Here is a 27,474-nt window from a genome sequence, read left to right as displayed (position 1 = left end):
TTAGAAGAGGTAGGGACAATGACGGGGCTAGAATTTTTAAAAGGGAAATCAAGTTCATCAAATTTGGCACATTTGCAAATGTAAATCCTGCCAGAAACATCTAAGCATTTGTATCCTTTATAATGCAAACTATATCCAATAAAAGTACATTTGGAAGTATGGAAATTGAATTTGTGAGAGCTATATGGCCTAAGAAAGGGATATACAGCACAACCAAACACTTTAATATCAGAATAATTGGGATTATTATGAAACAGTTTCTGAAAAGGTGACTGATTAGATAACACTGGTGAAGGCAGCCTATTTGTGAGATATGTGGTAGTTTGGAAAGCATGCCACCAAAATTTGAGAGGCATACTAGCTTGGGCAAGTAGAGTCAAGCCTTGTTCTACAATTTGTCTATGTTTCCTCTCAACTCTTCCATTTTGTTGATGAGTGTGAGGACAAGGGTGCCTAAAATGGATTCCATGAGCCTTAAAGTAAGGTACTAGACTTCTATATTCCCCACCCCAATCAGTTTGAACACATTTGAGTGTAGTGTCAAATTGTCGTTCAACCAATTTATGGAATTGTGTAAACACTGTATAGGTTTCAGATTTAGCTTTTAATGGAAAAATCCATGTAAACCTACTGTGATCATCTAAAAACTGTATGTAGTATTTGAAACCTTCAGGTGTAGGTACTGAAGAAGGTCCCCAAAGGTCAGAGTACACTATATCTAATGGCTTAAGGGCCTGAAAAGTGGACCTAGGATAAACTGACTGATGTAATTTACCATACTGGCAGGCTTGGCAGAAGGGAACAGAATCTGTGGTGAAATGTGGTAAATTCAGGTCTTTAAGGATTTTAGTGAGAACTGAAATGCTAGGATGTCCTAACCTATTGTGCCATAACATAAGATCACTTTTTTGAGCAGGAAAAGATTCAAAAACATGAGTTTTGTTGAGTACAGTTACAACATCAGAATTAGATACATTGCTAGTCATAAACGTTTCAGTGCATGCATTATGAGTAAAATGAGAATTACAATCTGAATTGAACATATTTGAAATAGGAGCTAACAAAGGCTTATTATTCGAAGCAACACTATTAGACTTAGTAAGCTGATTAGACAAAGAAACATCAGACTTATTAGCAAGCTTGGAATTAAAAGAGATAGCCAAACTTGGAGAGGAGTGAGGAGATGAATGAGCTGGAACCTGAAGTTGATACAGACCAGCCTTAAGTACCCCTTGAAGCAGAATTGTCCTGGAGGTTATGTCCTTAACCACACAATAGTTAGTATAAAACTCAACAAACATAGGATTATCCCTAGTCAACTTAGACACACTAAGCAAGTTTTTGGTAATAGTAGGTACACATAACACTTTCCTAAGGTGTAAAGGTTGAAAAGCACAAGGTAAAATAGTTGAGCCAATATGGGAAATAGATAATAACTCACCATTACCCACTTGGAGCTGCTCACCACCAGTGTAGCTGGAGCTTGCTGTCAATTGTGAAAAATCAAAGGTCACATGGTCTATAGCTCCAGAATCCATGTACCATGCAGCATCCTGAATAGTAGAGGGTGTAGCTATAAAGTTGATTGCTGCAGAGGTAGGCAAATAGGGCTGTGATTGTGTTATGAAGGCCTGGTTCTGCCCACCTGTAGGACTTGTACTCAATGGGGAACCAATATTAGGATTGGATGTATGTGACACTATAGTGTGTTGAGAAAATAGATTTCTGGAGGGTTGCACAGAAGTTCCAAGATTAACATTCTGTGATGAAGCATGGTGAGCTGCGGGTGAGTAGTTGTTTTGACTGAACTCAGGTGATCTAGAGAAACTAGCAATATTAGCAGGACCAGAGTTATTTGTGAAGCTAAGAGAATTGTTTGTAAAGCCAGGAGAGGAAGAATGTTGTCCTGTAAAGTGAACATCAAACCTATGGTAACAGTTTAGTGCAAGATGCCCTGTTTTTCCACAAACTTGGCTAATAAATCTGTTTCTTCCTCCAGTCCTACCTCTACCTCTACCACCAGAATAACCATTATGAAACTGCTAATTATAATATGAATTTTGAGCATATCCAAGTGTAAACATGGTTTGATTTTGAGTAGGTAAGAAATATGGTGAAGTGAAACTATGAAGCTGATCAGTTTGAGGTAAGGTATTATACTGAGGTTTTCCAACAAGGCTTTGAGCATCCTGAGGTAATTGGGGTTTCTTATTGCTAGTGTCTATAGCAAGATTAGCAACATTAGCTGAAACTCCATGGAACTCATTATGGGCAACTGAGTTCAGAGCAGAATTTGCCTTTTCCAATCTTAGCTCAAATTTTTGCAGGATAATTTGAGCTTTTTGAATGGAAATTGGTTCAAGTCTTGATTCTAACCTAGAGGTTATATTGACTACAGTAGCATCGTAATTTGAATCAAGGCTATCTAATATATAATTCAGTAGTTCCTCATCTGTAACACTAACCCCACTAGCCGACAGATTCTCGACAAATCCTTTCATCTTGAGAAAATAGGCATGCATGCTAAGACTATCCTTCTTAGTGTTCTGTAACAAACTTTTAACATGTAACATTTTGGCTCTAGATTCAGTAAGAAATTCCTTTTCAAGTGTAATCCAAATTTCAGTAGCATGTTGACATTTAGCAATTATTGTAAACATTGATTCTGAAATTGAAGATAGCAATCAACTAACTAAAAGTTTATCAGTTTTCTTCCACAAAGTATACTTAGGATTAGGTTTCTTGATTACCGCAGAGTTTGAATTTTCTGACTGAACTCTAATGAATGGGGCTGGGCAAGAAACCAAACCAATGAGATGCTCCTCAAGATCGTGAGAGCCAACAGCAAAGATTATCTGGGACTTCTAAAACCTGTGATTATCTCTTGTTAGCTTCGGTGAGATAATTAGAAGTGTGGATGACAAAAAACCAGAAGAATTGTTGGGATTAGTTGAGCTAGTTGAGGGTTTTGAGTTTGGATTTGTTTCAGATTTGTCAAAGGAAGAAGAAAAAGAAGTTTGATCGGCCATTATTGACGTTTGTCAATGGATCTGATACCAAATGAGAGTTGAAATCAAAAGAAAAGCAGCTAAGAAAATAGTCGAGAAAGTGCAAGAAAATGAGGGAAAACAGGAGAAAATGTCTGAATATCTTGTGTGTAAATTTCTTATTAATGAAAACAGTTACAAAGTTTGTTAAAATACAAACTAACCCCGGTCAACAAGTCAACAGATCTGCCTTTAATGAAATTACAGATCTATCCTTCAAGTCTTTAATAAAAGACTAAAAGGCCCATGTTCTAACACTTTTCATCTTCACCATGCATCCATGTCGATTCCAAGCGAATCACACCCGACTTGGTGAGATTCGACTAGAATCACGCTCGGTCTAATCACACTAAGCCGGTTGCAATTCACGTCGATTTGGTCATCTTCATCTACCCACTGTCTCACCTTCATCAACCCTACAATCCACCCCTACTAGCCACCACCAGCTTCCATATTCTTTGCAGCAGCCAAACCCCATCCCAATCCCCCTTTCATGTTTCCGTTTTGGGTGTTGAAATGGTTGATATTGATATTCTTTTGCAGTGCCTTTTTTGTTGATTTTGGTAAAGAGAGATTCTTTTGATTTGATTATTATTTAGAATCCTAGACTAACGAAGAAGCTTCTGCCAGTCGAGTGGGATTAAACTTGAACCGCCCAATAACACTTGACGTAGAAAGAGGGGGACAAACTGTATGAGCAAAAAATCGTATTGGACTCTTGACAGCTCAATAACACTTGACTCCGCTTTGGAAAACATCAACGTATGACCTAGTGCCTCGGCCCAACTCCGATTAGTCCCACATTATAACCATGACCAAGTGCCACGACCCAACTTCGGTTGGTCTCACATCGAAGTCCATCCCGTAGAAGATTCACTCTACGAGTTGGTAATTTTATAAGCTGATCCACTCCATGAGTTAGGCTACTCTATGAGCCAAACCACTTTACGATTTAGGTTGCTCTACGAGTCAGGTCTTACTACAATTTGGGCTCAATTATGAGTCGGACCACTCAAAAGAGTCTGCGCTCATCCTATGGACTTTGAGTTTCATGGGGATTCTAACATCCTAATTAGGGCTCTGAGTTCCATGCGAATCCTAACTCTCTATAGATTCCTAATTTCATAAAGAGTCTAACATTCAATTGACTCCAAGTCCCAATGAATTCAGATACATAATGAATTCCTATGCTCATACGAATTTTAACAGCCCACGTCTTGAAGTCCTACATAGAGTTTTCCTCTTTGAGTACTCCTAGTTTCACGGGAACTATTACTCCTAGCTTCACAAGCAATGGAACTTCGAGTTCTATAAGGACTTAGACCACCAAGGCTTCCTATAAAGGTAGAGGTCAGACATCTCGAATATTCATTCAAAACCTATAGAATTCAAATCATTTGATACACAACTGATTCAATCTCCATTCAAGCCATACGCAGCACACGTATAATTCCCCTGCCTTTTTCTCCTTAGCCGTCGTCTTCCATTGTAGAGCCGAGTTCTGACCACTCTATGAATGACACTTGTGCCTTAGCTCCGAAATTACGGTAAACCATTATTTTACCCTTTTTCGCTCAACTTCCCATCACAAGCCTTACTTACTTGAGCATCAGAGTGCCTATGGTCGGCACCACATCGATGTCCCCAAGTGTTTCATGTTCACTTTCCGTGTCTCTCTACAGGTTCAAGAGATTGTCAGTGGCTCATTCATCACAAGATCACACCTACAACATTGTGGGTATATTTTATCGTCTACAGTGGTGGATTGTAGCGGTGGTGATGTGGTTGGTGTTGGAGTTGGAGCGAAGACTAGAGTTGGGCTCAGAGAAGAAGTAGCAGATGGTAGCTAACAAATCTCACCAAAGTTAGAACGGTGACTGGAGCTAGGCTTGGAGAATAAAATGGGTATTTTTGACTTTACAATGACTATCCATGTCAACCAACAAATTTCACTAACAGATTTTAACAGTGGATAGGAAACTGTCTTTTTCAAATTTTTTGGGTGGAAAATTACTTAGGCCAAACGTTGGGTGGTAAATTGTCATTCTCCCTTTAAAAGCAAGTAGAAAAGTCTCCACTCACCGTGGATAGGGGAAATTATATAGCCTGTTTGATCGAGCTTATGAAAATTAGCTTATAAGTAGCTAGTGCTTATAAGATAATTTGAACTTATAAGCATTTGAAATTTAAACAGTTACGTGTTTGGTGAAAGTAGACTGATAAGTAGTTGATGCATTTGGTAAAATATGGCTTATAAGTATATTTTATTATTAAAATGACTAAAACGGGTACTACATTATTTAATCAAATAATAAATTATATTAACTCAATTTCTTAGTATAATATTATCAAAATATATTTTGACCATATTACAATATAATTTAATTTTAGAATTAAATAAACAAATACTTATAGACAAATATTTTATTAACAAATTATATGAATAATTTTTAGATTCTTTATACAAAATAAATTAATGAACATATATAATGAATTAAATAGTGGTAATGTGATAATATACTTAGTCAAAGTAGCTTATAAGCAGAGTGCTTCTAAGCCAAAAAATAAAAAAAATTAGGTTCCCTCAATTTTTTATTTTATTTTTATAAAGCAAAAAAAATTATAAACAAATAGATTAGTTTGATTTTAGAGCTTATAAGCTGGTCTCAGACAAACACCCCCTATCTTTCATTAAATTAAATTACTAAAGAGGGTATATACTCTTTTTTATTAACACTCCACATGTTAACCTTTGTATTATAAATCTAATTTTATTTTATTTTATTTTATTTTTTTTGTCTTCTAATCATAAACCGTAACCCAAATTTTTAATTCTAGTCTTAGTTCTTTTTACTTTTTATTTTTTGTTTTCTTTCCACAAGAGGAATAGTTTTATGAAAAACTGTTGATATTTTTGTCAAACTTATGTTATGGTGGACAATGAATTGTTGAACAAATATGCAACCATCTACTATCTGACACATTTTGCCAAATAGCATTTTCTCTTTGTTGTCTTGCCCATCAAGCTAATTTTAATTCATGATATATTTGTGTGAGCTAACTTTACAGGTGTCACAATTTCCTTATGTTGTCCGCAAAGGTTGTAAGACTTTTCTGTGGTCCCGCAAGAAAGAGAAAATATATTTTTGGGGTCCAACAAAAAATTGGAATTCTTTTTGTCCTCCATGTGTTCAGCTATGTCAGGCTTATGCTTTTTGCATTTTCATTTCATGTGTGTTCACAGTGGATGTGTGCTTGCACACTTATGCCAGACATATGCATGTTGCATTTCATTTCGCATTTTACTTCGTATGTGTGCACCCTTTTTTGTTGTGCTAACATCGTATGTCTGACTCATTTTTCACAAGTTGCCTTTTTATCTTTATCAGCTGAGATATTTTTTTGTCCATCTGTTGTGTTGTTATGAGGACCACCTACAAGTGTCCCGATATCCTCTTGTGGTCCAAGGAAATAAGTTTTTTCCCTTTTTTGGTTGTGGTCCCAAAAGATTGGTGGAATTATTCCATTTTTGGACTAACATATGTCAGCCATTGTTTGCCGACTTGGCAAGAATTGGGGAGCACAAAATTGGCCTATTTATATCATCTTCATTCTTGCTCATTTGTAAAGCCAACTTTTGTTATTTTATTTGCCTGTGCTTTGAAAGTTTCAGAGACTTTTATTCCTCAAAGGTTCACCTTATGTTATTGTGTCAAACACATCTTTGTTGAGCTAAAAGGAAGTTCATCTTCGTCCTTGTTTGTTTTTCTTTTTGAACCTGAATATCTATTTTGTTGGTGCTCTGAACATTTTAAGAGTTGTTCATGGTTAGGTTCTTTTATATGGGTTTGTGCTGGGAACTTTCTTGTTTATCTTCATTGTTGAATGGCGGCTAGAACGTGGTTCCTTTGCTGATGCTGGAGCATGTCTTCAATGACTAAAGCTTGGGTGGAGCTCAAGCGTTTTCCAAGAGTGAACCTGGTGTGAAGAGATCTGTGGTGCAACAAGATATTAGAGATTCAAAGGGTGGTGTTTAGTGTAACTAGAATAGGGAGTTCTCTTTGCTATAACTAAAATCAACTTTAAACTAAATCTTGTAATGTTTGTTGATTAATAGATTTGTTTTGATCTGGATGAGGTCCCATGGATGTAAGCTAAAAGTGGATTTAGCCGAACCATATATATGCTGATGTGCTTTACATTTATTGTTTATGGATAATTGATTCATGCTTAACTTGATAATCATTAATCAATTTGGTAAAAACTTTCGCTGCACTATAAAAATGGATACGTAAATGCTATCTAGAGTTCACCAACTCTAACAAAAACATATAACTATTAAAATCTTTGGTTGCCTGGATTTTCTTCAATTTTCTATTGATTTGCACTTCTTTAAAAAACAAATTAGTTATTTGCTTGATATTAATAGCCAGCAATTCTTACCAAGTTCCTAAAATTCCAAGTTCTGTTTGACGTTTTTTTGTAGATAATCTTAACAATATATATCCCTTAAAAGGAAGGAGTTTAAAACCTATAATGTTAGAAGCAAGAGCTGTCTTCAAAGTAAAGGAAATTATTAAGGAAAAACTTTTAGTTGCGAAAAAGAAAAACTTTAAAACTATCTAAGGTTGATGTTAACGGGATAAGAATATAGAATTGAAAAGGTATAAGTTGTGGGGTTGAAATACAAATATAAGAGTTATTATGGAAATATGTGGGGTTTATTTAAATATTTAAGTATACTTAAATAACCATATATTAAAAACATGTATGTAATTTGTATATTGAGTCATATCCACAGCAACCCATATCATTTTTCTTATCACTAACCATATCTTAAATCATATAGATTAGATTCAGAATCATTTGTTCTTATGTTTTGATTATTTTTGTTTTGGTCGAATAATTTTTTAGTCCTAATAACCTCTTTCCTTGTGGTTGGATGACAAACTTTTTAGCCACTAGAGTTAGTTATATTTAAGGGGTCTTGTGTTCGAGTGTATATACCACATTTACGTAATTACCTTAGTCTATTAGGCTTGTAAGATATTCCGTGGCCTTGAAAATTAAGTAGACTCCAATGTGAGTCTAGATACCTTAGTTACCTATAAAAAAAAAAATAAAAAAAAATTGAGCCCCATTCTATTGTAAAAGGACCACTTTCGCCCCTTTATTTCAGAAACTCCAATGTTACTCCCATTTTTTTGAATTTAGACCTTAAAACTTACCTATGAAAATGCAATCTTGTCAATTCATCTTATACATATAACATTATAGAGATAGAGATCCTAATCTAACATTATGAAAATGCCATTGCAGCAAGCAGATGGCCATGGTCTGGCCTTTTCAACTTGACGGTTTTTTTTTTTTAATAACTTTTTTTTTTTTTTTTTTTTGGTTAATTTGTGAGATTGGGAATGATAATATGATATTAGAGTTCATTTAGGTTTAGTTTTCTCTAGGTTGTATATGTTAGGAAAAAAAAAAATCTTTTAATTGATAGGTTTAATGTTTCAAATTTGAAATATGAAATTGAGTATAACGATGATGACTTTTAAAAGAATAATACCACACATACAATATTCTCATACAATATTTTTCATATAATATTATATGACAAAAGATAATTGGGTGAAAGTTTAATTTTAATTTAAAATCAACCAATTATATTTTGTCACATAATGTTGTATGAGAAATGTTATATAAAAATATAATATGTATAGGATTTTAAAATTAACGATAATAGTTAGGCTAAACCTTGACTGAAATAATGGATAAGAACGAGATTAAAATTTGTTATTGAAGATAGTGCAACACTTGTCTAACTGAATGATAAGGATAGGGGTATTAATTTATTAAGTTTTATAAAATTGAGTAGATTACAAATTGAAGGACACAATAAGAAGAATTTAGGGTGAGGTCTTTTATGAACTTTGTGTATTCGTTTTTATTTATTTGAAAGTATTAAAATTGATTAGTAAAGTCGAACAATGAAAACATGTTTGATGTATTTATTTTAAAATAGAATTTGAAAACCTGAAAAATGAAAACATGTTTGACATAATTATGTAAAAACAAAAAGAAAAAAAATTAAAAATTACAAAATTACAAAATTTATAACCTACACAACCGATAAAAACCTTTGAAATAGGCAATATTACACTTACAACTTAATCTAAAAAAATTTCTCTCACAACCCCGACGTGACAGCTCGCAATTGGTCAATCCAATAATGGGTCTCACTTGCACAATTACGAACTGTCACATTGGAATTGGGAAAGATAGTTTGTAATATTAAGTTGTGAGCCAATCTTTATTGCCCCTTCAATATACCACTTACATTGTTTGTCTTGAAAAGCTCGTCTTAAATATATCAGTTGTGTTTGTTTCATTATTCCAAATACTATTCTCTCATATCCTATTCAAAATACATATTTGTTTTAATATTCTTAAAATCTAATCATATTTTGTTCAACTTAAAATATTTAGATTTTTTTAATCCCCTAAGTTTGTTAATTTAACTAAACACCCTAAACAATAAAAGTTTATAAATTGACAAAAAAACCCCTACCCATTCACATATGCCTGGCAGCTAACCACCACCATCGGATGGTGGCTAGAATCTACCAGAATGGCGTACGACTGGCTAGATGTGGTCGACTATGCATTGATCTGGCCTTTTCCGGCCATATCTACAACCAAAGATCTGGTCGTGATCTAGCCACATCTGGTCATCAATGACGGCCAAGATATGGCAAGCTAGATCTAGCTGTCAACGACTAGATCTTTGGTCGTAGATTTGAGATCTTTGGTCGTAGATTTGGCCGGTAGTGCATCAGATCTGGCTAGAAAAGGCCAGATTGACTCACTACCATCCAGATCCAGTAGGTAATGCGTCATTTTGGTGACTTACGACCACCGTCTGGCGGTGGTGGCCGCATTTAATGGGTGGATAGGGGTGTTTTTGTTAATTTTAAAACTTTCAGTGTAGGGGGTGTTTAGCTAAATTAACAAATATAGGGGATTAAAAAATAATCTAAATATTTTCAAGAAATGTTTTTCAAAAATTTACCAAACACTTTTTCAAATTCGAATCCAATTTTTGTAATAACAACCCAATTTAACTTTTTCAAAAATATTATTCTAAATACTCTATCAAACACAACCATATCAATTTCTTTATTCTCATTTACAATTTTACAATAAATATCTTCATTTAAAATAAAATTTGTGTTTTTGAAAAGAATAGAGAAAATATAAAAGAGGAGAGAGAATAAAAAAATTTAATCAAAAGTTTAAAAATTTTTAATTTTTTTTTAAAAAAAAAAAACAATAATGCTAAGCTTACCGACCCAGGACCGATTTGACATACTGACTCTGAGTTAAATTTTAAGATTTGGGTTGTTGGGTAGTGAGTCGGTATATAAAAATCGGTATTTGGGTCGATATATATAGTATTACTGAAAAAAAAAAATCTCTCCCCGTATGCGTTTTCTATAGTTTTTGTTTTAAAATTTATAGAAACACTAACCGAACAAGAATTTTATGTTTTATTAGGCTAAAAAAATGAAAACAAAACGAGAAATTTATAAAGGAACACAGCCTTAATTACTCTGGTCAGTCACCTAGGATTTTGGTCTACAAGTCAAAGTTCTTTCTTTTATTTTATTTTTCTTTCAAGCATTCAAAAGTACTCGAATAAAAAATTGTAAGCAACCATCAGCGGATACTAAAAGGTTTCATTGGATAAAGAGAAAAATATACACCTTTTTTTCCTCTCAAAATGCAAGGAAAAGAATTTCTCGATTGTATATACGAAAACAAAAACTAAAATTGATGAATAACAGTAAATATATAATGGCCAACGTTATAAAGACATGATAATAATTTAATAAATGAAGAAAGTGTATTGGAACTTTTGGTCAAAGATAGGGAAAATAGTGAGCACACTAAAGCTCAATGAGTGGTGTTATGCCTAAAAATTCAGAGTTGACATAAGCATACGCTAGCTAGACCAATTAGAGTTCAGGTAGGCTTTGTGTCGCCCACATGCTGCCACGTCGCCCAAGGACAGACACAGTAGGGTTGTCATCAGCGTGACGGGTAAATGTCTGATTTATGAGCGACGAGGGGTTGTCCACTTGCTCAATCACCACGTGATTTAAGGATACTTGCTGTGCAGTCATCCAATGGGAGGCCAAGTAGGAATTGTACTACGCCTGCCCACTTGTAGAATCATGATTACAATCTTGAACCCCTCGAGTATAAATAGAGGACTTCTCTCTCATTTACGGGATTCGGACCTTCTGATATTAAATAGCAAACACTTTCTCCCTCTCTCTCTCACTCTCTCTCTCACTCTCTCTCTCTCTCTCTCTCTCTCTCTCATTGTATTTTCTCTCAATATTGTAATATCAGCTCGTTGCATGCGACCTGACTGTAAACTCATATTAATACAATCACAGTGGACGTAAGATTCGCTTTTGAGCATCCAAACCACTTTAAAAATCTCTTTGTTTGTTCTTTCTTTGGATTTTCCATATTCAAGTGTAATTTCTAAGGCAATCTTAACGTCTTACACGTGTGAGTCGTTGGTGTCTAAAATCACGCATCAACAGTTTGGTATTAGAAGGAGGACCTGATTTAGTATCTGTTCTTCATCAGGAATCTCTGACCAATCACTTTGGTTCAACAGCAAATGACTCGTGGTTTTGAAACTAAATGAACCACCCCTGACAATGAGGTGATCCCCTAGGTATAGGATGACACTTCCCTGGAAGTGCCATTAGTCCAGTAGAATACTGTGGCTGATATCCCTTCGAGCTCATAGCTCAACCCTATAGTCCAAGATTACCTGGAGAGGTTCAACAATACTCTCCAAATGGTTAGCCACAGGCTAGACTGTTTGGACCAGGTCGTACCACCAAAGTTTGACAAGGCGGTGCCACTACCAAAAATGTCTATAGGTCGCACTAAAACACGAAAATGGGTGAAAGCCCATGCCGCACGCACTACAGTGTGTAAAAATAAAGGGGAGCAAGTGGCAGACAGTGGCCTGAAGGGCTCTAAAGGAAAGGCGAAAACCGACCGCATGACAAGTAGAATACCTATGGCATTGCGGCTCGGTGAGAAATCATAGCCTGAACCGTCCCACGCCACGTCGCATGGGCACACCTATAAAAGTGCAAGGTAGGGAGATTCCTAGCCTCATTGAAGTGATGGCCTCGACCACCATCGTGGGGGAAACTCTTACCATCTGCGAGTCAATTCTGATCACCGTAGAGGTTAGGAAAACTCCCTGAGCCACTCGTTGCCTTTACACGGCTCCAGCCAACGTGTGTCAAAGGATGTTGGAGCTTCCAGCCAGGCAGAGGAAGAGCCCGACCTGCGGTCTTTCATCAATCAGAATCGTGAGAGTCGAACCCACATTGTGGAAAGTGATCCCCCAGCAGCTCCGCTAAATCGGATTGAGGAGTTGCAATGACAATTAGAATAGCTCAAGGTTCAACAAAACGAGCAAGGGAAGGTCGCTAAGGCATCTCCCTTCTCTCTAGTAGTGTTAGCAGCTCCTCTCCCATTAAGATTTAGAATGCCAGATATGAGGGCATTCGATGGGAACTCTGATCCGCATGATCACCTCTATGAGTTCAACGATCTTATGGAGCTTCACCAAGTCTTCGACCTAGCTAAACGTCGCTGCATGGCAGTGAACCTTACCTCCCACGCTAAGTGCTAGTTTAGATTGCTTCCAGGAGGATCTATCAGCTCATGGCGGCAGATGAGCTCACTATTTTTGAGACATTTCCAGGCCAACAGGAGATTCTCAATACCGTTGAGCTACCTAAGCAACATAAGGCAGGAGAGGAATGAGTCCCTCCAATCCTACATGGATAAATTCCATAAGGAGCTCCATAAGGTGGTTCACACCCCCAAAGAGTCTATTCGAACTCTTATCATTATGGGAGTTCGCCTACAGATTGACCTATGGAAGGAATTGCAATCCAAGGATGATGTGTCCCTTACCCGTTTCTACGACCTCACTAAGAAATACCTCAAGATTAAGAACTCTGTGGTTGCTCTCAACCGCCATGACCCTGGTCCCTCGATCGATGCCCATGACCGGAGAGAGAACAGTAGAAGGGTTGATCGCAGATGGGCTAATGACGATCAGCGCAAGGGGAAGAAACAGAAATTTGAGCCCAAGAAGTCCTACGTGCAAGTCCCACCTCGCGATCGCGAAAAAAATCAGTGCACTCCTTTGAACATCTCAATGTCGGCTATTCTGGATAAGTCAGAAGAGGCCAGCCTGCTCGGAGAGCCAGAACCGATGAAGAATCCCCCTTCAACAAGAAACAGCAAAGAATACTGTCGTTATCATTAGGATAATGGGCACCACACCGATGAATGTCGAGCTCTCAAGTAGGCGATCAAAGACCTCATCCAAAAGGGGCAATTTAAGAAGTATGTTGATAGTCCGACTCCTTCTCAGGAAAACGACCAAGAGGACCAAAGAAAGAAGCGTCGTAGTTGGAAGGGCCTCTACTTTGTAGGCATTATTTTTGGAGGCCTACACTTCATCGAGAATACACGAGGTGCCAAAGAAAAGTACACCTGAGAAGCTCGCCACGACCCAGTGAGCGTGATGAACACAGCGACCCGACTTGCCAAGATCCGTAGGGAAGAAGAGATCACTTTTTCAGAAAAGGATGTGATGCGTTTGCATCATCCCCACAAGAATGCACTCGTCATCACGCTCAAGATAGGTCGGTGCGAGGTCCACAGAATGTTGGTGGACAATGAAGTGTCGTGAACATTTTCTTCTAGCGGGCATTTGAAGATATGCAATTAGACGAAGCAGATCTGAAGCCTACCTCTATTCCCTTTTATGGCTTCACGGGAGATTATTTGATTCCCAAGGGGATGATTACACTTCCAATCACTCTTGGTGATACTCACGAGATGACTAAGATGATAGAGTTCCTGGTCGTGGACTGCCTATCAACTTTTAACGGTATTCTGGGGTGACCTCTTCTTAGGGGCTTCAAGGCTGTCACTTCAATCTACCATCTGAAGAAGAAGTTCTCCACTCCAACAAGGATTGGGGAAGTGAAAGGATCCCAACGCGAATCTCATGACTACTATGTGAGAACAGTACAGATGACGTACAAGAGAAGAGGGAGGCCGATAGGTGTCCCTGAACAGGTTATGGCGATCAGTAGGATCGAACCACAGCTAGGCCCAACTGAAGAGAGTATAGATCCTCGCATTCAAAAGGAATACCCTTAGAGTGGGCTAGTCGAGACCTTGACCGAGGTTTCAGTTGACCAGAGGGAGCTAACCCGAGTGTTGAGAATCGGGGGCAATCTTGACCCTCAGCTCGTCGAAAGCTTGACGAGCTTCCTCAAAGAAAATGTTGATGTCTTCGCATGGACTCATACTAACATGGTCGGGATCAACCTGAACGTGATATGACATGTGCTCAACATCGACACTACGGTCAAGCCAGTTCACCAAAAGAGGAGAGCCATGGACTCGGAGCGTTATGCTATCTTAAAACATGAGGTAGACAAGCTCCTTGCAAAAGGGTTCGTCCGGGAGGCACACTATCCGATTTGGGTCGCCAACCCGATATTGGTGAGAAAGCCCAACGGAATGCGGCAAACTTGTGTCGACTTCAACGATCTCAACAAAGTGTGTCCGAAGGATAGCTTTCCCTTGCCAAGGATCGACCAGCCCATTGATGCCACCTTTGGGCACGAGCTGTTAAGTTTTATGGATGCTTACTCGGGGTACAACCAGATCCTGATATACGCACCCAACAAAGAGCGTACCTCGTTCATCACAGATCGAGGATTTTACTATCACAAGATTATGCCCTTCGGCTTAAAGAACGTTGGGCAACTTACCAACGGCTGGTTAACCAAATGTTTTATGAGCAAATCAAAAGGTCGATAGAAGTCTATGAGCAAATCGAAGATACAGAATGAAGCTCAATCCACTCAAATGTTCATTCGGAGTATCCTCAAGGAAGTTCCTAGGGTATATGGTTAATCAGAGGGGGATCGAAGTCAACCTCGAAAAGATCCAAGCTCTTTTAGATATGAAGAGTCCCACCAACAGAAAACAGGTCTAAAGCCTAATTAGGAGGATAGAGGCTCTCAGTCGCTTCATAGCAAGGGCAATAGATCGTTGCTTGTTGTTCTTCAATGTTCTGAAGGCCAACAAAAAGTTCGAATGGACTGCGGAGTGTGAACAAGCTTTTCAGAGCATAAAAGAGCACCTCGGAAAACCACCTCTATTGTTTAAGCCTTCCCAAGGAAATCTTGTTGCTCTACCTATCCGTGTCCCAGTACGTGGTCAATGCAAATCTCATCAAGAAAGAAGGCCGAGTCCAATGGCTAATGTATTATACAAACAAGTGACTACCGAACGCGGAAATGCAATATCCGAAAATGGAGCGATTAGGTTATGCCCTGCTGATCGCTTCCAAGAAGCTGCAACCTTACTTCCATGCCCACACCATCCATGTCTTAACCAACTACCCGCTCAACAAGGTCCTTCAGAAGCCGAAGGCCTTGGGTAAGTTGTTCAAGTGGGCTATGGAGTTGAGTCAGTTTGATCTGCACTACAGACCGAAAGCAGCAATCAAGGGGTAGGTTGTAGCAATTTCATTTTAAAGTGTTTGTATCAACCAAATCGAGAGCTTGAAGTGTCAGCCAGCGAAGCCATCCAGGAAACCATTCAGAACCTGTTGACTTGGAGCCTTTATGTCGATGGTTCCTCGAGCAGAAGGAGATTCGGAGTCAGTTTCCTCCTACTTAGTTTCGAAGGGACCCGCATCCATGGGATCCTTAGATTTGGATTTAAGGCTACGAACAACGAGGTTGAATACGAAGTGCTACTTGCTGGTCTGCGACTAGCAAGAGAAATAGGGTTAGATGCAATTGACATCAATAGCGATTCCCAGCTGGTTGTAAACCAGATCCTGGGAGAGTATCAAGCCAAGGAGGAAAACATGGTCAATTATCTCAGAAAAGCTAAGGTCGAGCTCGAGCTCTTCAAGAAGTACTCAATCAAACAGATCCCAAGAGATAATAATTCTGTCATAGATGTCTTAGCAAAGATAGCCTCATCGCTGGACTCCGATGTGTTGAACAATATTTCAGTTTGGTATATCGAAGTGCTAAGCACAGTTTCCTCTGAACAAATCGTAGCTGCAATAGAATCTACCACTTGGATGGCTCTAATCATTCAGTATCTCCGAGATGGGACTTTGCCTAGTGATAAGACAGAGGCAAAGAACCTGCGAACCAGAGCTGCTCGTTACACACTTATCAAGGATCAGTTGTATATATGGGGGTTCAATACTCCCCTCCTCCGATGTGTAATCGATGAAGAAGCAGACTATATCATAAGAGAGATACAAGAAGGGATCTGTGGTAATCATACCGTTGCACGGTCTCTTGCTAATAAGGTTATCCGCTAAGGATATTATTGGCCTCGACTATAAGAGGACACTTTCAACTTTGTAGAAAAGTATGATAAGTGTCAGAGGTTTGCGAACATCCCGCGAGCTCTTTCCCACCAGTTGACAATAATGGCCAGCCCTTGGCCATTTTCTATGTGGGGAATAGATCTCATTGGGTCCATGCCAACCCAAAAGGGGGGCATCAAGTATGCGGTGGTCGCAGTAGACTACTTCACTAAGTAGGCCGAAACGGAGTCTTTGGCCACGATCACCACCAAGAAGCTTAAAGATTTTTTCTTTAAGAACATAGTGTGCCACTATGAAATTCCTCACACCCTCATCTTAGACAATGGAAAGCAGTTCGGCAATGAGGAATTCAAGCAATTTTGCGACAAACTGGGGATTCATAAGAAGTTCTCCTCGGTTGCAACACTGCAAGCCAAAGGTTAGGTTAAAGTTGTCAGTAAAACCATTAAGCACACATTGAAGGCCAAACTTGCCACCGCCAAGGGCAATTGAACCGACGACCTCTCAAAAGTTCTATGGGCATATAGAACAACTTCGAGAACCTCTACTTCGGAGACGCCCTTCTCGCTGGCAGATGGTTGCAAAGCAAGGATTCCAGTAGAGGTAGGGACTAGTTCACTTTGAAGAGATTTATTCAATGAGTTAAACAATGAAGCACTTTTGCGTGCAAGTCTGGACCTAGTCGAAGAACGCCGCGACAAGGCTCAGATAATGATAGCTTCCTACCAGCAGCGGGCAAAAAGGTTCTTTGATTCTAAGGTTAGGAGAAGAGACTTCCAGGTTAGCGGCCTGGTTCTAAAAGAAATCCTCCTCGGCACAAGGGAACCAAGTGTGGGGGTATTGGGACCTAACTGGGAAGGTTCATACCGCATCACTAAGGTAATACAACTTGGCACATATCACCTCAAGTGACTCAATGGTTCCGAAGTGCTGCAAGCTTGGAATGCCAAACATCTTCGTCCTTATTATCAGTAATTCCAAGTTCGCTTTAAATATTGTTCGTTTATCTTATTTGTAAGGTCCCCTTTGTAATTTTTATGAATAAGATTATTCCATTTTTTGCTCAAGAAAACATTTGCGCCATGATATCTTGAATGATTTTGTTCGCTGTAATGTCCTAGCAAGTTCGATGGTCGGGTGTATAAATTTTTTCTTGTGAAGTACTTGAATTATAAAAGTATTATCACAAAATGGCCAAAAGAACTTCTGTTATAAATGTAATTAAAGATTGTACACAAGATGGCGAAAGGATTACAAGAAATAACAAAAGGAAAAACTGCAAAAGCGAGAAGAAAGGCTATCTCTGGTCTCCATCTCCAGGCTCTTCGGGCGAGGCCACTTGATCCACTGCATTGTCGCCGACCTCCAGATCATTCACTTGGTGTTTAGGAATGTCAATTCCTAGCTGCTCCTCTTTCGGGAGAGGCTCCTACTCTTCTTGTTGCTCGATTCCCTCGTCTCGGATCGTGGAGTAAAGAATGGACTGGTAATCTCCAAGAAGGTCAGAGATGTCCATCTTCGGGTTTCTCGGCTGCAAGTTGTAGATGGCCTTTATTGCCCAATGAGCCACTTTCCTTTCGAGCTCAAGGCCTTGCCGTCTCATTTGTTCCTTCAAGGAGGCGACTTGACCCTGAAGCAACTTAATGTTAACCTCCATCGCCCTCTTCTGCTTCTCAGAGTTTTCCCACAATTGGGCCTGATTTTGCTCCGCCTCCTATGCTTGCACATTGGTTGCCTTTACCTCCATTTCCTTCTTGCTAGACTCTCTAGAGAGTCTAGCCATTGTCCTCTGGAGCTCTTTATTCTTCTCGTCTCTCTTCTCAAGCTCAGTCTTTTGGAATTCCATTGTTCAGAGGTTTGAATTTGTCTCCAAAAGGTATCGATTCTTCAAGATGTGGGTCGCTTTTGCCTTTATGTCTAGAGTCGCGACCTCTTTCCTTAGCTTGGCATTCGCCTCCTTCAGCTCGTGGAGATTCCCAGCAGCATCCATATCAATCTTCTGCTGGGCCAAGTGAAGGGCGAGCAATGACTGTGCAAGAAAAAGAAAAGAGTTAAGTCTCTTTTCCCAAAAGATATGAAAGTTGAAGAATCGACTTATATTTAAAAGGTTCTCGACGAGAACAAATTGTGTTACCTAGCTTTGTAGTTGAAGTGCAAAAGCACCGGGTCTGAGGGCTAGGAAGCCACGAACTCCTTGAAGGCCGCAGATAGTTGGCACTCCAGCAAAGTGTAAACTACCGGCTGCAGGTGCTCTGACAGTTGTCCCATGAAGTCCAGCATCGGTGGGTCGTGCCTTAAAAGAGAGGGTGTCCCGCTGGCCGGTTGCTTACTCGCTCTTCTTTGGGCAACAGCGACTGCCTCTTCGCCTCTGCACGAGCTCTCGCGGGCTGCCAAGGTGCCTAGGACACTTCTCGGGGGTGCTCCTAACCGGAAAGCTTGGTAAGGTCGCGACACCTCTAGTCGCACCCCAAGGTCCTCCAGCTCGGACTCTAATTCCTCCTTAATGGGCAATTGCTTCCTTTTCCTAGACTTTTGGCCCATAGTTTTCTTTTTTGTGGCGCGAGCAGCCGCGGGCTGAGGAGTTTCTTCACGTCGCTTGGTAGAGGGTTGCCTTTCGGTATCGATCTGTATCCTTCCAATGGGAGCACTCCTAGGGGTCGCCTTAGTCAACTCGATTGGGTTGACCTGGGGGAATACGAACCCCTCCCCCTCGATGACTGTCCCTAAACTCTTGGAGGCATGTTCACTACATGCAATGGAAGTACGTTAGTGAAGAGAGTACCTTCGATAGAAAGCTAAATTTTTTTCTCTAAGTGTGAAAACACTTACCAGGGAGAGGTTCTAGAGATGCCTCAGGATTGAAAAAGCCGTACTTGCGTAGGCTGGCTGTAGTCACAAGCACCCTTGCATCGTAGGTCTGTTCGGGTAAATGGCCAAACGCTACAATACGGTTGAAGTCCGCGACAAGCCCTAACCTAGTCGTCTTGTTTCCTACAAAGGGATAGAAAATTCATTAGTTCTATCGAAGAAGAATTAAAGTAAAGAGGCAGTTCGCAAAGAAATAAGGGAAAACCTACTCGGCTCCTCGAATTTATAGACTCCATCATATCTAAAAAAGAAAAATTTCATCTCATAAGCCCTAACATTACTAGGATAACCAAAAATTCCTCTCTCAATCGTAAATCACTTCAAGAGTTAAAATGAGTCTTTATCTTTACTCTTCTTTGGAACGTAAGCGCAGGTGAGCTACAGCGTTGACAGTTCGCCAAGACTGTTTTCATGACACGCGATATACATAGTTACCGTTATCATATACACGTTTGGCATCAACTAGAATGGCGCGACGTGGAAATGATCGAGGATTGATCTAATGAAGGGGCGAAAAGTTATCAACCTCCGCATTTGAAGATCGCCTCGGAAATCACGACCATCCCCTCAGGTGGGTTCCGAGCTGTATATGTCCTGTGCTCGAAGACGTCCACATTGAGGGCGAACTGATCCACCATTCTTTGTATCTCTTCTTTGGTGGCCATAGATAGAGTCTCTTCTATGGGACCCATGGGAATGCTCGGTGGCTGCGAGCTCGTTCCCTCATTTGCTCTGTTCCCTGACATGTCCATTGCTCCCAAATTCTGAAAAAAGGGGAAACATATAGGGATGACGTGGAAGAATAAAAGAAAACCTACTTTATCTTCCTTAATCCCTAAAAACCCTAAAAATCCTTGGGAATGGATTCCCACAGATTTGTGCCCTAAGTTTTCATCTTTGAAAGTGTTTATCCTCGAACACAGTCCAAGGACGTGCACCGAGTATGTTTACCAGGCAAGTTTATACCCACCATTATCGTAAAAACTAAACTTTTGACGAAAAAGAAAGAATGGGGAAGGATCTTCCTTACCTGTTGATTGTTGGGAATGAATTTCATGTTGTAACGTCGAGGGCGCATTAACTAAAAAGTGAGGGGGACTGATTTTTGGAATGCGAAAGCTTGGTTTTTTCTCTGAAAGTTTGAGTTCTATGAGAAAAACTTAGAATGAGCGTGGGTTTTATAAGGAAGAAGACGATGATTGGCTTCTCTAGCAAGCGGCGTTTGGGTAGGAAGCATTACTCACCATTGATTTTGACCACATGTCATTAATCTATGTGAAGAGTAACATTCATGCCTCGTGGAACCCAATCGACGTTTCCCTCCGTTGGCATAACCAAGCAACGGCGCGGTTACATCCGCCATATTAAATGCACCCACATCCGCATTTAATGCCCTGAGATGGAATGTCGTTCCAGTATGACTCGCATTTAATGTGCACACCTGACACTTATTGCGCAAAAGACACGCTTGTCATGGTAATGTCTACTTTATTGAACAGGCCAACTGTCAAGCGCAACGGATAATATCTGAAGAGGTCGTTCACGTGATCCCATCTCATTGGATTTGAGGTAATGTGATTCCTATTTTTCAACAAGAAAAAAGCTAAGTGTTTTCAGGTCGCGAATGATGGATAAAGTTCAAAGCAAGTTGATATAGCACTGAGCGTAGTCCGACTCAGGTGGTTGAACCTGTGGAGGGAAGATTGCCTCAGGTCGCTAGTTCAAACCCTGAAAACTTGTGTTGCGACCTCTCTTTAGCTCGCTGAGCAAGCTGAATCAATAGTCCCATGTCACTTCGGCTGTCTATTCCAAGAAAACTCGATCAAGCGTCTCCTAGGATAAGTCAGATCATGGCATAATCATACAGTTCTCAAGGTTTAATCCTTAAACCTAAAGAACTGGGGGGTTTTTGTTATGCCTAAAAATTCAGGGCTGATGTAAGCATACACCAACTGGACCAATTAGAGTTCAGGTAGGCTTTGTGCCGCCCACACACTGCCACATCGCCTAAGGACAAACACAGTAAGGTCGTCATCAGCGTGGCAGGTAAAGGTATGATCTATGAGTGACAGGGGGTTGTCCACTTGCTCAATCACCACGCGATTTAAGGATACCTGCTGTGTAGTCATCCAATGGGAGGCTAAGTAGGAATTGTACTATGCCTGCCCACTTGCAGAATCATGATTACAACCTTGAACCCCTCGAGTATAAATAGAGGATTTCCCTCTCATTGACAAGATTCGGACATTCTGATATTAAATAGCAAACTCTCTCTCTCTCTCTCTCTCTCTCTCTCTCTCTCTCTCTCTCACTCACACACACACACACATTGTATTTTCTCTCAATATTGTAATATCAGCTCGCTGCATGCGACCTGACTGTAAACTCATATTAATATAATCATAGTGGACGTAGGATTCGCTTTTGAGCATCCGAACCACTTTAAAAATCCCTTTGTTTGTTCTTTCTTTGTATTTTCCATATTCACGTGTAATTTCTAAGGTAATCTTAACGCTTTACATGTGTAAGTCATTAGTGTCTAAAATCACACATCAACAAGTGGATAGTGGCTTTTAATATAAATTCTCCATTTCTGAGAACATATATATTACATACTATATAACAATATATACTATAAACTCGCTAATAAATGATAACTTAAGAATAATTGACAAAGTAATTCATTTATTAAAAAATAATTAATAACAAACAATAAATAACTCTATTAATAAAAATAAAACAGGTCTAAAACTGAATTAATCTAGTACATGAATGCTAAAAGTAAAACACACAACAACTTATATCTAAGGATATGCTAGTCATACACGATAGGAAAATCAACAATGGTAGAGTGGGGATAATTGATCTTATCCTGTATGATCTAACATGTTAGGACAAAGCAAATTATAATTGTATAAAACTGGTCACATTTATGCATAGAACAATATGGTAGAGTTATAGTAGATTTCTAAATGACAATAGTAGTAAAACCTCTCTATAGTCATAATGGTGGGACTAACTAATTTTATTACTATAAGGAGGTTATAACTTAATGGAGGTGTAGTTACAAAAATTATAGTTTTGATTTCTTATTTTATAATTCATGTTTTAGTAGTATAATATTTGGATTTTAATTCATGTTTTAATAATATTAAGATTTCAATTCAGCGCTTCGATTGTCTACTTTTGAAACGGATAAAAGATCGTTTCTTAGAACCAGCAAAAATAAGTGTCATTGATAGAACTGTAAATGCAGTTGATGCATGGTCAATTGATGTGAAGCCACAAACAATTGTCAATGGTTTTAAGCATTGCAAAATTAGGACCACTGATGTCAATGAATTGTAAGTTACAAATGAAGTGGATGAGGAGAATAAAAGAGTCACTATAGAATTGAGTGATCAGATTCGACAACTTCACTACACTAATTGAATGAATATTAATGTCTTCTTAGATTATCCAAATGAGCAACAAATCGTATATGTTTTAACTAAAGGAGAAATCATTGTTACAATTAGACAAGAAGAGAAATGAAATAATCCTAAGGATAATAGTACGGAAATACAAAAAGTTTTGTGCCATGAAGCTCTAAACATGCTTGAGAAACTAAAAATATTTTGGCTTCAACAAGAAGGTATCCATGCTAACGTGCTATTACGTACTTGTAAGGCAAAAGACGTGATAACAACTCTAAAGCATAAATCGTTGTCCCTAACAATTTTAAATAAATATTTTATTTCATTTTAAACCTTTAATTTTACATAGCATATCTTTTTTTGTAATATACAGATAATTATTACTATGTAGAGGTAGCTTTCCTTAAGGCGGGAATTAGAAAAAGTATAACTTATTACAATATAGAGTTTATTCTTATTTATAACTATCCCAAATTAGGACTAGAATTTTTTATGACTATGTAGAGTTTATTCCTATATAGAGTATCACTATAGAGAGATTTACTGTATCATTATTTCTAAATAAGTTTATCATAAATTAATTTTATCTCACATAAAAGTGTTGCTAGAACAATAAATTATTCACGTTTAATTTAAATAACATAACCATAAGGTACCACTTCTATTAATATTTAATAGTATCCTCTCATAAAACTCGCGATCCTCACCCATACTTTCTTACAATCACCATCCACCAAATACTAAACCAACTACCAAATTAATACTAACTTTCAGTACTAAATTTAACCTTGAATCACTCATCATGGCTGCAGGAAATTCCAATACACTTGATCTTCCGATCCCCATCTTTACTGGCAAAGAATATGATTCTTGGAGAAACAAGATGAAGACATATTTTTTGTCCCAAGACTTATGGGACATTGTTAACAAGGGAATCTCTGTTCCAGAGAATAAATCCACTCTATCTGCGGAAGAAATTAAGCAGTTGAAAGAAAGTAAGAAGAACGATGCAGCAGCACTTGTCATCCTACAACAAGCTGTGGATGATAATGTATTTTCAAAAATGTATAAAGCTAAGACAGCGAAGGAAGCATGGGACGTTTTAGAAAAAGAGTTCCAACGCAATCCAAAGGTACGCACTGTCAAACTACAATCTCTACTTCAACACAGCCTATTCCTTTCTGTTCATCTCAGCTTATCGATCACCTCTTCTTCATTACAGATGACCTCTTCTTTATCACGGTCTACTACCTTATCAGCACAGGATATGAGTAAGTATTAGAAAATCAATTTAAATTTCCAGAAGTAAATAAATAATAATGAAAAGTTTTCGTTATGTTTTTATTGCAGAGGAAATCACGGATTACCAGCCACTATATGAAGCTATACTCCAAGGCAACCTGAAAGATGTAAAAGAAATCTGTGAAGGCCCAGATAAACATGCGTTAGACGCCAGGATCTCGGCAAACCGGGACACAGCTCTTCATGTAGCTGTTGGTACAGGCAAAGCCCATCATATTGTGGAGTATCTATTGATTAAAATGTCAACAGATCAACTGGCAGTGAAAAACAAGGAGGGCAACACAGTCCTCTCCGTAGCTGCTATTGTTGGCAATGTCCAAGCAGCCAACATGATACTGATGAAAGAAGAACTTCTACACTTAATTGAAGTTAGAAACGAATCTGGCTGGATACCTTTGATTGAGGCTGCTCAGCATGGCCAAAAGAAGATGATTAAATTTTTATTGCGATTTAGCAGAAATTATTTAAAGCGTATTTCTGAAACACGTTATGAAGTAGAAAAGTCTGGTGTTTTTTTCACAAATCTGCTTATAATTGCTGGATTTTATGGTGAGTTAATTTTTTCTTTTGCTGCTGCTTAATGAATAGACTTTAATGAGATAGCTGATACTTCTAGACAGATATAAAATCCATGGCCAGTAAAATTCTTTGCTAGTAGTGCAAGTTTCTTTTTCCTTTATTGATGCATATTTTTAGCCATTTTGTTGACGTAGAAATTTGAAATTAATAATCCTAAATTCCCGTCCATCATAATTATGTCTCAAACTTGGCACTAGACGTGCTCAAAAACTATAAAAGTTTTGCTACAATGAAGTTATATGATAGTGAGTCCCCTCTGAGTGCAAAAGCTGCAAAGCCATCGGCATTTTCAAGTGGAAGACGAAAAAAGCTAAAGTTTTGGCACTACTTGTACTTCTCTAAAGGTGAGTATGTATTTCTTACACACTAATAAATCTTCTATCACGTCCATCATCTCACATATATCCCTATTACTTTTTTTTTCTTTATATTTTCTGGGTTCTGAATTTCTCTTACCTTTTCATGCATTAGTAAACGTTATTTTTATTCTTCCAGTGGTATTCCTACTCTGGAGATGAAGATATTTAGTAGAGATATAATTAATTAAAGTATAATATTTTCACAAAATAATAAAACCGGATATAAGTTTGAACTTATTCAATTTAGGGACAATCAATAGTGAATTACTGCTATACTAAACAACAAACTGGGATAAATCAATATTATATATATTTTGTAAGTTAAAAATTAATAAATAAAAAATTAACTAAAGAAATTTTATTCCATGTGTACAGTTGACATACCTAAAAGCTTAAACTAGTAAATGAAGACCTAACATTATCTTAGTCCAATATATCCCTCACATAAACTTGTAATTTTTATTTCATTTATCTGTTATCAAGTTAAATGTGGGGATTCAAACTTTAAACCTTTGGTACAATGAATTATGAAAATAAAAGAAATTAAAAACAATGAATTTTTTATAAAAAAACTAAGAGCTAAGAAAATTTCCAGCGCTCGAGGGGCTGCTCTCTCTCTCTCTCTCTCTCTTTCCTTTTTACGTATGAGACTGAAAGGAATCTGAACTTTTACGCATGAAACTCTAGCATGTTTTCTTCTTCTGATTTACAATATATTTCTCGCTAGCTATATATATATTAATGTGTCTTCAATTTGCAGTTCCAAGTTATAGGAAGGAAATACGAGAGACACGATTGATGTATCACAAAGCACTTCAACTTGTCAAATACTTGTGTGGGGAAATTAAAAGTAGTAAGCCAGACTATAAAAGAGCTTCATCAATACTAAAATCACCGCTCCTTTTAGCGGCAGAATTGGGGGTTTGCGAAGTGGTGGAAGAGATTATAAAAACATTTCCAGATGCAATCTGGTTTACAAATGAAAAGAATCATAGTGTATTCCACTTGGCAGTTTTGAAGCGTCAAGAGAAGGTATTCAATCTCCTATTTCAGATGAGCGGTCACAAACATTTGTTGTTGATGTCCCAAGATGTTGACGGAAATAATATCTTGCCCTTAGCCGGAAAATTGGCTCCCGAATATCAGCTCAATCGCATACCTGGTGCAGCTTTACAAATGCAGCGTGAGTTACAGTGGTTTGAGGTACTATGACTTTTGTTATAGACATTATATATGCATGTTCATTTACTTCAGTCTCTCCCCCAAGCCAAATGCATCCCATATCCATATGTATGACAGTATGATATTACTTTTTAACCTATAGCGATTAGGCTAAAAAGGAAACTGTTATTAGAAGTTCAATCTTTCATATTTTGTTAGTTATTTTATTATTAATATTTTTTCTGCAGGAAATAGAGAAAATTGTGAAGCCTAATTACAAAGAGGATAAAAATTCTAAAGAAGAAGCTCCAGCAATGATATTTACTGAAAAACACAAGAAACTCGTTAAAGACGGTGAGAAATGGATGAAAGATACAGCAAGCTCATGCTCAATTGCAGCGGCACTGATTTTTACAGAGAGGCAGCCTTCAAGATCTTTACGCGGATACGCGGATAACGGTATACCAAATTTTTACAGAGAGGCAGCCTTCAAGATCTTTATCATTTCAGATGCACTCTCTCTATCCTCATCAATTGCTGCCATCATAATGTTTTTGTCCATCCTTACGGCACGGAATGCAGAATATGATTTTCTTTATTCCCTACCCAAAGGGTTAATATGGGGTCTTTTTATGCTGTTCGTCTCTCTAATTACCCTGATGGTAGCGTTTTGTGCCACTGTTTTTCTGGTGTTGTGCAACCAAAAGGCAAATTGGTTATTTGGTTTAGTAGTGGGCTCAGCCTTAGTGCCAGTGTTCATGTACTCTGTTTCGCAGTTTCCCCTCTTATGGGAACTGTTCATTTCGACATATCGCCCTGGCATTTTCCGCAAGCAAGGCACACGAGTCCTCTACTAAGTGATGATAAGTGATAAAACATATTGAAATTAGTCTCTTTAGAGTGTGTGATTAGATAAGAAAAGATTTGCTCTATTAGTTTGTATTCTACTGACATTGCTGTATTATCATCTTTCCATGGGCTGAAATACATGAAACTGTTGTTATAACTTCTAGCTCTGATGCTGAATTATCTTAATGTATAGGAGAGCAAATCAACAGAGAGAATGTTGAATCTGACAAAAGATGCATTCTGTGTATCTACCACATGGATTGACAGATATAAAAAATATCTAGCCTAAGTTCTATTTTATTAATTTTAAGATTATATAGAACCACATGGAAATAAAGATTGATTATAAACCAATATTGTACAAGCTAAGTATGAACAAGACTATTACTCCGGATGGT

At 38.2% G+C, this 27,474-nt stretch overlaps 1 protein-coding gene across 1 annotated transcript; it reads left to right on the top strand.

Annotated features, from left to right (window-relative positions):
- The first annotated feature begins 24,936 nt into the window (after positions 1–24,936).
- Positions 24,937–27,084, top strand: LOC116117104 (ankyrin repeat-containing protein NPR4-like). Its single transcript, XM_031403128.1, has 3 exons — positions 24,937–25,051; positions 25,827–26,269; positions 26,476–27,084. The coding sequence occupies exons 1-3, from the start codon at positions 24,937–24,939 to the stop codon at positions 27,082–27,084; spliced, it is 1,167 nt and encodes a 388-aa protein (XP_031258988.1).
- Positions 27,085–27,474: the final 390 nt, after the last annotated feature.

The sequence above is a fragment of the Pistacia vera genome, unplaced genomic scaffold (assembly GCF_008641045.1).
Source record: "Pistacia vera cultivar Batoury unplaced genomic scaffold, PisVer_v2 Contig8, whole genome shotgun sequence".
NCBI lineage: Eukaryota > Viridiplantae > Streptophyta > Magnoliopsida > Sapindales > Anacardiaceae > Pistacia > Pistacia vera.
The sequence above is the reverse complement of the archived record's forward strand: the minus strand, read 5'-3'. Positions and strand labels throughout refer to the sequence as shown.

Excerpts from the sequence above, each read along its gene's own strand:
- LOC116117104 (XM_031403128.1), top strand. The coding sequence starts at position 24,937 with ATGAAGTTATATGATAGTGAGTCCCCTCTGAGTGCAAAAGCTGCAAAG. Across the intron at positions 25,052-25,826 it reads CTACTTGTACTTCTCTAAAG|TTCCAAGTTATAGGAAGGAA; the intron begins GTGAGTATGTAT and ends TTCAATTTGCAG. Across the intron at positions 26,270-26,475 it reads GTGAGTTACAGTGGTTTGAG|GAAATAGAGAAAATTGTGAA; the intron begins GTACTATGACTT and ends TTTTTTCTGCAG.